At 34.9% G+C, this 14915-nt stretch overlaps 3 protein-coding genes across 7 annotated transcripts; 1 reads left to right on the top strand and 2 right to left on the bottom strand.

Moving 5' to 3' along the window:
- Positions 1-1756: 1756 nt before the first annotated feature.
- Positions 1757-4125, top strand: LOC105783436 (V-type proton ATPase subunit G1). Its single transcript, XM_012608892.2, has 4 exons — positions 1757-1908; positions 2821-2934; positions 3304-3404; positions 3719-4125. The coding sequence occupies exons 2-4, from the start codon at positions 2847-2849 to the stop codon at positions 3860-3862; spliced, it is 333 nt and encodes a 110-aa protein (XP_012464346.1). The 5' UTR covers positions 1757-1908; positions 2821-2846; the 3' UTR covers positions 3863-4125.
- On the bottom strand, positions 4117-6904 carry LOC105783434 (uncharacterized). 5 transcript variants are annotated; one of them, XM_012608884.2, is made up of 8 exons: positions 6740-6904; positions 6434-6638; positions 5963-6341; positions 5736-5873; positions 5424-5652; positions 4801-5002; positions 4484-4648; positions 4117-4398 (listed from the first exon to the last, which is right to left on the bottom strand). In XM_012608884.2, the coding sequence occupies exons 1-8, from the start codon at positions 6868-6870 to the stop codon at positions 4204-4206; spliced, it is 1644 nt and encodes a 547-aa protein (XP_012464338.1). In that variant the 5' UTR covers positions 6871-6904; the 3' UTR covers positions 4117-4203. The 5 variants fall into 5 exon arrangements, with proteins under 5 accessions (XP_012464338.1, XP_012464341.1, XP_012464342.1 ...); XM_012608887.2 differs by having other exon boundaries at positions 4858-5002; XM_012608888.2 differs by having other exon boundaries at positions 4864-5002.
- Positions 6905-11209: 4305 nt separating this feature from the next.
- LOC105784390 (laccase-17) lies at positions 11210-13801 on the bottom strand. The gene is made up of 6 exons (XM_012610252.2): positions 13584-13801; positions 13356-13507; positions 12984-13228; positions 12763-12891; positions 11696-12658; positions 11210-11605 (listed from the first exon to the last, which is right to left on the bottom strand). Exons 1-6 carry the CDS (start codon positions 13692-13694, stop codon positions 11475-11477), a joined length of 1731 nt encoding a protein of 576 aa, XP_012465706.1. The 5' UTR covers positions 13695-13801; the 3' UTR covers positions 11210-11474.
- Between the last annotated feature and the right edge of the window lie 1114 nt (positions 13802-14915).

Here is a 14915-nt window from a genome sequence, read left to right as displayed (position 1 = left end):
GTAGCTCTCGTTATACCCGTTTGTTTTATAAACTTGTTTTTGCATTGTGTAATTCATTATTATCATCGCCTAATATGAATTACCCCCCTTCAGCTTGTGTCGATGAAGAAGATTACTGATGGCATTTGTTTTAGGCGCCGAATCCGTTTGACTGCAGAATTGTACAAAAATGAAATACAAAGAAGTAAAATTGAATAATATTTTGCAGGAATCGAATTCTAATAACTGTAATGTGGCAAAAACTATATATTTGATTGTTATAGGAATAGGATTGATGTTGATCATTATATCAAGTCATTGATGTAGTGAATGGTTAGTTGTATAATCTATTTTATGTTAATGTTTGTAGAAACTGTCACCTTTTGTTGATTCAATTAGGAATGCCTTCCATAGCTGGTGGAAGCTAAGCTTCTTGCTGGGTTTTATTGTTAAAAACGGTGTTGTAAAATTGGACCGGACCAACCGGTTGAACCACAAATTGGTCTGAATTGGGAATCATTCAATTGTTTAAGAATTGGTTTGAACCATTAAAAAACCAATAAAAACCAGAAAATGAATTGGCAAAATGGATATGTCACGTAAACAAAGTGATTATTTAGTTTAAGGATTGAAATTTGAGAGGGACGAAAAGTAATTTTTTTAAAGTTGGAGGATTAAATCGGTTATTATATTAAAAACGGGTTTAATTGGTTGGTTCAATTAAGTTGAAAAATAATTAAAATTTTATTTAATTTACAAAATAAAATTCTATTATTTTTTATATTTTATATGAATTTATTAAAATCAATTAAAATTTAGAAAACAATAAAAGGAATTTCTTTCTCTAAACAAAACTTCAGTTATTTATATACAATTTTTATAAATATTATTTTCACTTAATATTTTTATATCTTGAATGTGTTCAAAAGTCACAATAGTCCCTGTCATCCAGTTATTATTATTATTATTATTTTATTTTAGAAAATGACAAAATAGTCATTTAAACTTTTGCAGTATGAAATTTCTTGCGGGTGTCCCGTGCAAGAAGACATCGAATTTGTTCAACGGTACACATATCATATATCTATATTTAAATAGGTATAATAATTTATTTGGTTCTTCAATCGTCCTAAAATAGATAAAAATTAATGCTTGTTAATTTTATTAACGTAACATTCATATGTATGTTATGTTAACAATAAATTAATTTTTAAATATAAAAACATTAAAGAATATTTTATAATTTTAAATTTAAAATTAATTAATTGATGACGTGTCAATGCTCGTGTATACATCAACAAAGTTAATATACAAATTAATTGGATTTATATTTTAATTTGATTGGATATATTATCAATAAAAATTTATTTTCTACGATGCTTCAATTTTTTTTAAAAATTAACTATTTTAAATTGTTTAAAAATGGACGAGTGCAACTAAACAAATATAAATTTGATCAGACATATAGATGCACAAAATTTTTCATGATTTATCACTCTACTTCAATTGAGACAGGTGACAATATGAGAGGCAATTAGAGAAGCACATACGAATAGTTCTTTGTCTTATACTGTCAGAATAATCGTTCAGTGACCGATTATCCACATACCTTGTGTCACCATGGAAGGGATCATTCATCTTAAACCACCCACGGGTGGCATTCTCTTCAAAAGGGATCACCTGAAAACTACAGCCTATGTATAAATACAGTGTTTGATGAATTATAGATATACTCATATTTAAAACTCTAGAAATAACATTTATTATTTTAATTATTTTTTTATAAAGACAAATAAGGGTAGAGTGGTCATTTGAGGAATTCAATTATTTCAATTTTTTTTTCCCTTGAAACTCTTTTAAATAAGCTGCCATTGTTGGTCCCTAAATTTTCTCGTTAAATCTCAAATCACAAAAACACCTATTCTCTTGGTACGTCTTCTCTTGCTCTCTCAATCTTTCTCTTTACTTTTTCTTACATTTTCTTCATATTTTCAATAATTTCTTCTCATTTTCCATAATTGATATTGTTTAACTGTCCAGATCACTATTTTTTTAACTCAAAACAATTTAATTGTATTATTAAAATAAGATCTTTATTTAATTTGAAAATTATATAAATCTAAATCCTCTACCTTTATTTTTTCCTCTCTGATCTGACTATTCTGTTTATCGATAGTTGTAATTCACTTGGATTTTGATTTTTTTTTTTGTGGGTACATTGTTTTCTGCCTTTTTATGGACCTAGATTTCATGGGTTTTTGAGAATTTTTGAAGGAGATTGCTGATATTGAGTTATAGAGTTGGCTTTCATAGTTGGTGGCATTGTTGTAAATTATCTTGGTGATCAAATCATGTTAGCCATAAAAGTTTGATGTACCAAAGGATTTGGATGTTGAACTTGGCTTAGATTGAAATGTATGCTAGACATGAAAGTGAGGTCCTTGGATTCTTAGTAGTCTCTTTGAGTTTTAATTTTACTATGGATCTAGAAAGGGGAAATTGAAATTTTGATGACTTTTGAGCTGGGGATATCAATGGGGACTGTGGAGGCATGGTTTAAAATCCTTGTGAATGTTAATGTAGTAAAATTGATTCAATGAATGCTTGTTGATCTTATTTTTAGTAAATATACTGATCTTGAGTTAGTCTTACTACATGCTATATGTTAATTGATGCAAATTAAACTTAACATTATTGTATCATGGTTGACCACTATTGAACTAAAGTTATTGCTTGGCCTTCTACCGTTCCGATGGATTTTGTTCTGTTTATTGTGTGACTGGTTTTTATTCCAATCTATACAATTACTAGAGTACTAAAGAAAAGGAATCTTAATTTCAGAGTAACTGTAATAAAATTCAGCAAATATGGAAGCCAACAGGGGCCAGAACGGTATTCAACAGCTGCTAGCTGCGGAACAAGATGCTCAGCACATTGTCAATGCTGCAAGAAATGGTTAGCACTAGTCTCATTTTTATTTTTCTCACACCTTGGCTAGTAAAAAATTATTCATTTTTCTTAACGGTTTTCATTGATGCAATTCTAGGTCAAGAATAATAAGATGTTAGTTTCTATGTTGATTCCCTTTATTTCTTTAGATGATATATTCAAGATTTATAGCATATTTTTTGCGTACTTGATTTCACTTGATAAGGAGACTTGGTTAAACAATGTAATTATGTAAACATGCAAGCGCATGTATGGACTTGTGGAAACATGGAAGAGAACTTGATTTGACTTTCATGGTTGCTGTTCTAATAGGTAGTTGTTGCCTTTTTTTTTGGAAGGACTAGATGTCAATTCACATATGTTTCTTGTTTTCAGCAAAAATGGCTAGACTGAAACAGGCCAAGGAAGAGGCAGAGAAAGAGATTGCTGAATATCGTGCTCAAGTAGAGTATGAGTTCAAGAAGAAGGTGGCGGAGGTATGAATTCATAATTTCTTTTTCCTGTTGCAATAACTGCAGTATGCTGAAAATCTTAGATATGAGCAACTGTCCCTTTCTTGGCTTCCATTTACTGAATCTGTCACACGGTTAAATAGTTTCTGCAAGTTTTCTGGAATTCATTCATGTTCTTAAATATCTGATTCTTTTTTAGTGAGATGCTATTTTGCCATTTCCATGGTATCTGAAATCTTATCATGTGATTGAACTCTAGGCGATAGACTTGCTTCGAGACCCAGTTATCCTTGATTACAATATGAGCTAAACCATTAACCATGTTTGTGGATTATCAGAGTAGCGGATACTCGGGGGCTAATGTGAAGCGGCTCGAGACTGAAACAGATGCAAAGATCAATCACTTGCAAAACGAAGCTGCAAGGATATCTCATGATGTTGTACAGATGCTTTTGAAGAATGTGACAACTGTGAGGAACTAGGGGGTCTTCCATGAAGACTGATGGTTTAATTTTCTACAACATTCTATCAATTCCCAAAACTCAGAGCTCATGCTTGGGAACAATTTTATGTCATTATTTTATCATTTGTTGTTATTTTTGTTTGTGCCATGTTCCTGTTCTGAAATAAACTCCAATGTGTGCCTTCTAGAAATGGTTTCTCTTAGTATTTCTTGGAACTTGATCTGAATTTTTGATGAGTATTGATCTCAGCTCAATATTGTTTAATGGATTCATTTTGTCTCTCTCCTAATCTCAACCTCAACTTTTGCTAATTTAGTTTCTGGAATAATAGTTAAATACAGACTTGTTTATCCTTTTTCTCAGAATTGCAATGCCAATAAATCCTGTAAAATTTGCTCCACCACTAAGCCACAGGCAAATAATCCAACTCCACAAATTGCAGGCCAAGCCATTGTTAATCCCTTCTGGTTAGAACCCTCACCTTCTCTGTTCCCCATGGCCCAAGCCATCGCTGGTGGAAGAACTCCATACAGCATTGTCATGCAATAACCCCCCTGCATCAAAGTTATGAAAATTTAGTGCTTCAAGTTCTACATCTTTAACACCTTTAATTCATTTATGGCTTCGCTTTTAACTTACTGCAATATCTGTAGCAGCAGAGAATGCTTCTGGAACTGTTGTTGAAACTATTAGTGTTGGGGTGACCACCATTGCCATTGCTGTGAACCCGGTTTTATTTCTTCCCCACCAATTTGTCAGTTTGTCTGGTTCCTGCTGTAGGTCATCCAATGCCAATGCCGTTATCTGCATGGTTTTAACAATTATACAGTAAGTTGAATGTGGTAAACAGGTTGTAAACTAAGAGGGGGAGGTTTACCTCTCCCTTCACCTCTCGTCTGCTCATCTCTCGGTTCAAATAAAAGAGCTGGAGGGAGAGGGAGAGGGAGAGTCTTTACAGCGTGAGTGTCGGACACGGGGTATTTGCTTTCAGAAATATGAAGAGTTGGGGCAACCTGTACCGAAGAAGAATGCCATGACAGGTTCTTAAGCTGCTCCTTAAAGAACTCTGAGAAACTGAGGAGAGTGCCAATCATTGATGTTCCCACGGCCAGAAGTGAAAATGCTTCTACCATAAATGAAACTCCACTCCATTTTACCCTGAAACAAGGGGGGAAAACATTAAATTCAGGGTACCAACTCATCTTAACTTATCCGACTATATGAATCATCCCCCAATAATCCTATACGAATCCCATTGGAGAAAGTTCAACATCTATGCTCAAGTTTTAGGCTTTTACAACATATAAGCTTTGGTTTCAGCTCCAATTCTATTTTTTGGAGTGAGTGTTGAATATAACTATATGCTCGTTCGATCGTTCATTATACCTAGGCTGCTATTATTAACTGCCCTAACCTTGGTATGTAAGTTATGCATGAAGGTAATGTTCATTTCCTTCTAGGCCTACCTGATATTGAAGCTGCCTCTACAAATGGGTAAAACTTGGGTTCTAGTGTTGAAGTTTTTCCTTATATTTACAACAGAGTTACGATGCCACATTTCGAGATGTAAAAAATGTACCTAACATAATATTCTTCTACCGAGGGGATTTTGCAATTGTGACATGTAGAATCTATGTATTTGACATACCCCATAAGCAGCTCAATAGGATCAACAACTTGGTCAGTTTGTGTTGAAATGCCAAGTGCAATAGCATCCCAAACAAGCAATGCCAACAAGGGAACAAGGCTGCCAAGCAAAACCGAAGCCCTTAATCGAGTAAGGTCACTGCCTAAATAAGCACAAAGGACTGCAATAACCAAGAGATATCATAACCCCATGATTGGAAAAATATTAAGCTTCATATTGAAAACAATAGTGTGTTTCTTTTACCCGGTGCAACATCATGGTATACCAATGAAAATATCATGACAGGAATGGTTGCTGGAACTTTCCCCCAATCACCATTTCCCTCCAGGCCTGACCATCCTCCTAACATAACTGCTACCACTTCAATTGCCATTAATAATCCTGTTCACATACAACCACCTATGGTTAATCGAGATAGAATTATCTATGATACTCAGACTCGGGTGTAAATAACTTGTCCAAAATTATACCTATCATGGAAACAGTGAGCCATTGGTTCACTTGATCAGTGACTTGTGTTCCACCAACAGAGATGAGAAATGTGAAAAGTGCAGTGAATAGGAAACCGGAAGCTGGTTCAGGAAGATTGATCAAATGGAAAAGGATCTCTCCAGACTTGGAACTATAGGCAATCATTGAAGTGTAACCCAAGAAAACATAGGTAACAGTGGCCAAATTTCCACCCCAATCACCAAGTGTCTCTTGTGCCATTGTCCTTATGGAAATGACCTCCAATTCACCCTCCTTCTTCTTCCTTTGTAAACCAACATTTATTTCAATGAGTAAAAGTGCTTCAATTAGCAAAAACGCCCAACAAACTACCAAGGATATTGAACTTGGAACCACACCCTGCAGTGTAAAAAGAAGTTTAAAACTTCATTAATTACCCAGTCACCAAAAGGTAAAAAAAAAAAACTCAATATCTATTGAAAGCAATTTACAGCAGGAGAGGCCTTCTGTGGGAGTGCAAGAATCCCAGAACCAATACTAGTGCCAACAATAAGAGCAACAGCTCCTGCTATGGTTCCTTTTTTTCCAGCTCCATTGATAACACTTTCTCCCTCTTTTGTCACATAAATTTTGTGAGTCCTCCATGGGTTTTTCTTCTTTTGCAGATATTGACAACCATATGGATGTTTCTTGCTGCTAAAACCAACCCCCAAAACATGGATAAGGAAACAGATGATCATATATATAGGAAACTTTAAATGAAAAGGTACCAAAAAGAAAGTTAATGTCATACATACATCTTGATATTGAGGCAAAATATATCTCTTTTTCGGTGAAGAATTGGAGATTTGGAGATTATGGTTGCATTTTTTATGTGGGCTTTGAGTGTGAGGGAAGAGGATGAAGTCATGCACTTGGTGGTGTCCATGGAAGAACGGAGTGTGGTGAAATAAATGGACAGTATAAATGCAAGGATCTTCCAAATATCTTGGAAGTGGACCTTACAAACTTTTTTTGCTTGTTTTAGCCACAAAAAATAATTATTCTGGAATTAAAAAACTTTATAAACGAATTTTAAAAGTTGTCTAAATTATATTAAAAAATAAAAATTAATTAAAAAAATACATTACAATTTTCAAAATCCTTCTTTTAGTTTCACTAGAACTGGCAAAACAAGCCCGAGTTTGAAAGCTCGCTTGTGCCGATCCGAGCCCATAACGATTTGAGTTTGAGAAATTTCAAGCCCGAGAAAATCCGAACTTGACAGAACCCAAGCTCGAGTCTGAGAACCCTGAAAAATCTAAATTTATAATTGAATAGTCATAATAGGAATTAATAATTAATATATTTTTATGATATCACTTAAAATAAAAAAATAAAAATAAAAAATCTTTATTTTATGAAAATGTATTCATAAGCATTGCATATTGTTATACCTTGTGTAGCAAGTCTCGTAGACCTTATAGTGTACCTCATGAACCTCAAAGTGCATTCATAGTGAGTTAAACATGTGTCTCTTAATGGAATTAACTACACTGCAAACTTTGAGCTTAATTTGCAAACCTCAACTCAACGAACTTTAGAAAGGGACAACTCCTCTAAGACCATGTGAGGGCCATGTGGAGACTTAAAGTAATTGATTGTTAGTCATCCTAAAACGTCTCATCTTAGGACGTAACATTATTGTCACTGCCAAGAGCATCAAATCATACTTCCTCGCCAGTAACCTTAAGACATGTATCCAAGCTTATCTGCCACTATAAAAGGCCATGCAAACAACTCATACACACTCACATAGGCACTCCTTTATGATCTCTTAACTCTTTCAAAAATTGAAACCATTCCCAACCTTCACTTCATTCTCCTTTGTTCTACCACTATCTTCTTCCCCTTGTTTACCTAATTGGTTAACCATTGGTGCGGTGCGTGCGGACGAGCATGTCGCATCCATGTAGCACTGATCATCCTAGCACTGAGTTTGATCCCATCCATGGTCACGTTACAAACCCCACTGAAGTGGTACAAGGAGTTGAACTATAGATCGATCAATGAAAATGCAAGGAAGACTTTGAGGTAATTCATTTGGATAATTACGACTTTGTTCTTGGCTTGAGTTTCCTTGACAAGATTAATGCTCTGTTGGTTCCTTTTGTCGGTTGTACATGCATCTTGGATACTCAACAACAACAATGCGTTGTGCTGGTGAGTCGAGACATGAAAGGTGGAATCTAGGTATTGTCGGCAATCCAACTAGCCGGTGATGTTCATTATGGTAAGAACATTGACTTTTTAGATTGGAATGCGAAGGAGACCCATTTGGAAATGCTAAAGGAGCGAAAAATCAATGTGAAGCTTGTTAAGCTACCACCTATGAGAGAAGTGGGTTGTGCATCAGACTTTATGGGAAAAAGTAGTGATGCAAACTAGACAGTCAAATCAAGTAAATTCTACAAGTAAGGTAAATCTTAAACAATTATCTAGTGTTTTACGTTATAACTTATCATTGGTTTGACAAAGACATAGGGGCCCTTTCAGAGTTTTAAAGCGGGTAAATCAAGAAACTTACAAACTGGAGTTGGCGGGAATACTTAAGGTTAACCCAATGTTCAATGTGGGTAAGCTTAAGCCTATTTGTGAGGATTAAGAGGATTCCGATCGAAAAAAGTCACAATTGGGGCAAGTAAGAGTGGTGGACTCTTGCGAACGAGATGTACCAAAAAGAGAAGCTGTTTGAATTAGGCGATGGATGAGATAAAAGCTGAGGTAAATGTTTCGAGGGACAAAACTACATGATAGAAAGACAAGTTGGGAACTAATATCATCCTGTGAACGCGACGAGGGTGTTGTAAGAATGATTAGGGGAGAATGTTTGGGGTCGCAAATCAAAGCCTGTGACTAAAAGCTTGTGACTAATGCACAAAGAGTGTCCAATGGAGGTCAACTAATTAAATGAGGCTCATTTGACCCGCTTGAATTGGCCCAATTCATAGAACCCAAAGAGAAACCCATCTATTTGAAGCTTGGGTGGCCCTATGAAACACTCTAATAAAACTAGGATTACCAGAGTAATTATTGTAAATCCTAAATAATAATATTGTATAGAGTTTAAATCCCTTAGGACTCTCATATTGTAGATAGGTAGTAGCCTCAATTGTTGATGTAATTCAATTTGTACCGTTGGATCTGGGGGAGCTCAACTATAAATAAATGCCCCCTCATTTGTAATCATCCTATTGTACTTTATTCTTGAGATAAAGAATATATTTGAGAGCGTTTACTCACACACATTATGTGCATCACTTTCTTGTGGCTTTCCAAGTTTTTTCGTTACTCATTCACTTTTGGGTTGCTTCCATTTTATTTTTGGCGTCTTAGAGAATTTTCAAGAGAATTCTCACTTTTTGAGAGTTAGACTGATAAACAAAGAAATCTCGTAAGGCTACGCGATTTGCTAGACTAAAGTTCTAGCCTCGTGACACTTACAAATGTTTTTGATAAAAAAAAGAATGCTTAACAACATAATTACCTTGATTTGTTTGATAATTCTCAACCACTAATCCACGACAAAACTAAACTTTAAGTTAAGCAAGGAAACAAAAACCACAAAGTCCTTGTTGATAAAATCTCTTCATATGGATTATGATAAGCATATATTATGGATGATTAAGAGTGAATATTTCAGCTAAGATTAGTGAAGATTATTCATTATTATCATAGATTATTTTGATGATAATTAAAGGTTATCTTGTTAGTAATTGAAACTGTGAAAAACCAATAAGTAAATTATATTATTATCCTACTTATCTCTTAGTTAGAGTTAAGTCTTGTAAGCTTATAAATTGCCATTCATGGGATTTGTGTAAAGCTTAGAGCACACAATTGAGTTCATTCTGTGAAAAACATTTTATGTGCTATTATCTTCCATCTTTGAGTGATTTGTTTTCAACTTTTCGTAGGAATTGGTTGTTTATATTCGGGAAGAGTTTGTTCTAAGCGTATTTAATGTTGGTGTGCGGAGATAAAATAAACTTATGAGAAATCAAGTATCAATGTCACTTTTTTAAGGTTCTATTCGCCTCCACTTATATTTGTTAGTTCAAAACTCTGGTAAGGAAAATCTCGAACACACGATCGGAACTCGAAAAGAAAAAGAAGAAATAGGACAAGGCTCCAAGGCGTGTATCAAGCCACTATCTTTAAGGTTATATTCGCCCCCACTTATCTTCAGTGTGCAAATGAGTTCCAAGCAAATTAACCTCGAGGATACAATGAAGCCAATGACTATTTGCGTTTTGCACTGACGAGAATAGTCCACTATGCACTGAGCATGTATAACAAAAACCTCAATTTCTACAAAGGATTTTTGCAGTAATACTTTATAGAATAATCTAATAATATTAGAAAATGAAGGAAGAAAAGAAAGAATATTAGAATTTGTTGATATGATTTCCAAATGAAATCTCATTCCTATTTATAGGAATTTTCATGTCTCTTCATAGAGACATCTTTCAATAGGTGTCTTTATGAATAAATAAATAATAATAATTATTCATTTAATTTTGTAACTATTCAAATAATATTTTTGAATAGTTATAATTCTTTAAAAATCAAATAATATAACTTTTGACCAATGACCAAAAGTTTTATCCTTTGATTAATTACACTCATTCATTTATAGTTATTGGGATACTATAAATATTTGAAAATGTTCCAACAATATTATGGTGTGCAAAAGAATTACTTGCAAATGAACCTCGAGATGTTTACTTGAATAATTATGACTATTTGTTAATAATAAAGTGGTATAATTTTTGAATTTCAGAGACATAACTAATTACTTGCAACTTTTGTTACAACTATTGAAACACTATATATATTTTGAAAATGTTACGACACTTGAAAAATGCTGCAATTATACATGGATTAGAATAAGTTAGACTTAAATTATTATATTGTGAGATTTAATAGTGGAATTCAAGTAAGGCTACGCTGAGATAGATTAATTTTGAACTTCGTTACAACTTCCTATGCTCAGAATTCTTGCAAAGCTTGGAAAAAGTGTTAACAACTTCAGCTAAGTTGAATGCTTTACTAAACAGTATTAAATTTTAATGTAATCAATATATGAGATTGCTTGGAAACCTGTAAAAATGCATGGACAAATTCTATAATAAAGTGGGTTTTTTATGAGACCACAGCATATTATTGTTATTAACGAAGATTCTAAAAGATGATTAAGGTTGAGCTGATCAGTCAGGGAAATGGTATTTTAATGAAAATAAAGCAATAAATTTAGTATGGAGGAGTTGCAAATTGTACAGATATGCTTCTGAGGCTTGTTACAAAATAAATTGCTTGCTTACTGTCCTAACTTCGCAAGAATCAAGAAAACAAATTTGGACCATTGATAGGCCAATGCCAAAAAAAATAAAAAAAAAAGTCAACAAATCAAAATGGCTGAAATTTAAAAAAAAAAAAAAAAAGGTTCAGGCAGGTTTTCGGCCAAAATGAACACAAGAAGTGTCATATCGATCAACATTTAGGAAGATCTGCTGGTGGAGGCAACAATTTCTGAGTAGGAAGTTCACCATCCAAGACAATCCAAGCCATCTTCAAGCCCCAGCTGGTGTGCACTTCTAGATGGCAATGCATGAACCATACCCCTGCAAACATGTGATTCTTGTTATCAATCGTCATCATCAACTCAAAGCAAGCATTTGATGAATCTAATTGGTGTTTAACATGTCACTTACCTGGATTGTCAGCTAGAAAACGAATTGCAACCCAACCTCCTGATGGCACACCAACAGTGTTCCTTTCAACGGGGTCAATCAGATTGAACTTTGCAGGGTCCTTATTTGGATCAAAGTTGCCAAAACCTTGGCCGACGATGAAGAAATTGAAGCCATGTAGATGAAGAGGGTGGCTTTCGGCTCCAAGAATGCTCGTGTCCTGCATAACTAGCTCCACGGAAGTGTTAAAAGGAAGCACTACTACCTTTGTTCCGTTGCTTACCGTAGTATTGTTAGGTGGTGAGCCTGTATAGTTAAATGGAGTTATAGGAGTGCTAGGAAAATCAGGGGTGTAAACTCCGTTAAATTGGCCGAAGAAATGAGCCTGGAGTAGTGCTGAAGTTGGCATTGCAAACGATACATTATTCACTGAAGCTGCGAACTTGGTTCCATTAGGTCCTTGGCAGGTTTGGTTATGCTGGCATGGGCTGGTTCCGAGACCAACAGTGAAGAAAAAATGCTTATCAACCTTCTGAGGCACATTGGCAGGATATTGTGCACTGGCCAAGCTACGGAGTTTACTCCCGAATTTTGTAGCAAAGGAAGTGTCGTTCAAAGCAGGTAGAATTGGTTTAAACAAGGGCAACATTATGCTTGAATGAAGGCTATTGGGTGGTGACTCGTATTCTAAAATACCGGCAACAGTTGAATTATCGAATGTTCCTTGGCCTGTCACATATGGTCTAGCCGTCATGAAGAAAGTGGCATTTGGATAGCTTGGTTTGGTCTTAAGGATCACATTTGTGGTCTGACCAGGGGTGATGAGAAGAGTTTCAGTCTTGAATGGTTTAACATAAACGGCATCAACATCAACAACAGTTAGTGTGTGATTTGCTATGCTGAAGAAGAGCTCATCATTGAGTGCCGCATTGACTAAACGCAGAAGGTAAGTTTTGCCAGGCTTCACCTTCAGCTTGAATGTATCTGTCAAAGTTGTCAGTCCACAAGTGAATCCCATAGCTCTATAATGTATGTGTGCATGTGTGTGTATGTCTAAAGCTTAAGACAAAATTTTAGCTATTTATTACCTTTGGCTGAGCAGGTATAAAGTGGTCCGGGGAGACCATTGATGGTATAAGCATCAGAGACATTTGGACCCCCACCAGTCTGGAGTGCCTGGCTAATTACAGCCTCAGGATCTGAATTGAACCACTCTCCTGCAATTTTATCATAAAGGGGTTCATGTCAATTTGAGTTAGCAAAATAAATGTAGAATCTTAATGGATCGGTTCGTTGATGATTTCGTTACCGAAGACAATGGGAACTTCCTTGTAAGGCTTAGCAAAAGGGTAAGGTATGCCACGCTTGTGAAGAATGATAATGGGACCATAAAGAGTGGCTCTTAGCCATGATATATGGGCATGCCAAAAGAGAGTCCCTCTTTGGCCTATAATGGTGAAGTTGTAAACGTAGCTTTGGCCAGTTTGTATGGGACACTGAGTCACATATGCTGGCCCATCCGCCCAACCGCTTTGAAGCTGTCGAATGCCATGCCTGTTTCGAAAAGACATCACCATATATAGCATGTAACTTTAGACCTTCCCACGTTAAGCATAGATCATTTATTCAGCATGTAAATTTAATATCTGCATAATGTCATTTTCAAAGTAAACTTCAATACCAGTGGATAGAAACATTGTTAGGCACATGATTGACCACTTTTATGAGAAGCTGATCACCCTCCCTTGCTACAATGCGAGGCCCTGGAAATTGTCCATTCACCGAAACAATGCTCCTTGTATGGCACAAACGTGTCACATTATGCAACTTGACCTACAAAATGGGTAAGGTACACCAAGTCACAATCAAACAGATATTTGGTTGATAATCCTATCAAATTAATACATACATCAAATTTGTAGTGCCTGGTGATCCCAAATACAGGGTCAACAAGTAGACAGAAAGTGAAAAATGAGAAGAAAACCAGAAATGCTGGTGATGAAAGAAGAAAAACTCCCATTTCTTTTTTCTTGGTCTGATTTCTCTTCCGTTTGAGTGAACTTATGAACTACTCCTTGAGTATGTATTCATTGAAGAATACAAAAGAGTGTATATATAGTGAAAGGCAAAGGGGTGTTTGGTGTGTACTTTTTTTTTAATTAGATGATGGAAACTATCTCAGTTTAAAATATATATATAAAGAAACCCATAGCTTCATTTTAGACTTCAGTATGATGCAGACCCAGTTGTTAGAGCAACTTTAGAGTGGTGTCAAAGATAAGTCAAAGCTTGATATTTAAACAAAGAAATCTATACTACATGAATGCTATTCTATGTCCCATAATGGACGTGATTCTGAGCTTATTTCTATGTTAATAGTACAAAACCCACATTATCTTCATGGGTGAAACTTGGAACCAACGAAGCAATTCTGTAACATTTGATAGTATCATATATCATTAGCCCCAAACATGACACTGACATTTACCTACCATATATTAGTAGTAAAGCAAATTTCAGAGTTTACATCAAGCAGTCATTTCAGAGTTAGATCTCATGCTATATCCTTTTAAAGTTTAATGAAGAAACAGGTCATGGAGGAACAAGGAGGAAACCCCCATGGAAGCAACAGTTCTACAAGCAAAAACAGACTAACAGCTACAAAAATTAAGCTTCTCTTTAAAGGGAATATATATAAACTCAAGATTGGCTTGATTCAAATATTGGGAATGTGATATCAAACTGTTTAATTGTGTCAAATTCTGAATTGGACTTTTAGATGCCAACCACTTTCTTTCTCCCCCAAAAAAAAAGGCAAAGATTAAAGCGAGATCATGCAAGCTTCAAGTATGTCTTTTGAGTTTTATGGGTCATATTTAAAGAAACGGAGGGTTTGTTAGATATATTTTAAAACAGCTAATGAATAAATGGGGGGAGTTGGTTGTCACGGTTATGATCATTGTGGAGATGCGTTTACGAGGCTTAATGCATATCGGGGTATTGATAGGTTGGGTATGGCGGATCTAAACATGTTATTAACATTTTTTATGTTTATTTAAGTTTGGCTCGATTGGAAATATGGGTATAATTTTTTTTTTCAAATTTATTCATATTTGCAAAAGAATAACCTAAACTCATTTTAGGCCCACCCATACTATTTTTTACTTTTTTTTAAATATTTATTTTATTTTATTTTAATATTTTATATTTTATATTTTTGAAAGTTTTATATAGTCATCTT

Source organism: Gossypium raimondii, chromosome 13 (genome assembly GCF_025698545.1).
Source record: "Gossypium raimondii isolate GPD5lz chromosome 13, ASM2569854v1, whole genome shotgun sequence".
In the NCBI taxonomy this organism is placed as follows: Eukaryota; Viridiplantae; Streptophyta; class Magnoliopsida; order Malvales; family Malvaceae; genus Gossypium; species Gossypium raimondii.
Note: the sequence above shows the minus strand (reverse complement) of the source record. Positions and strands in the feature narration are given on the sequence as shown.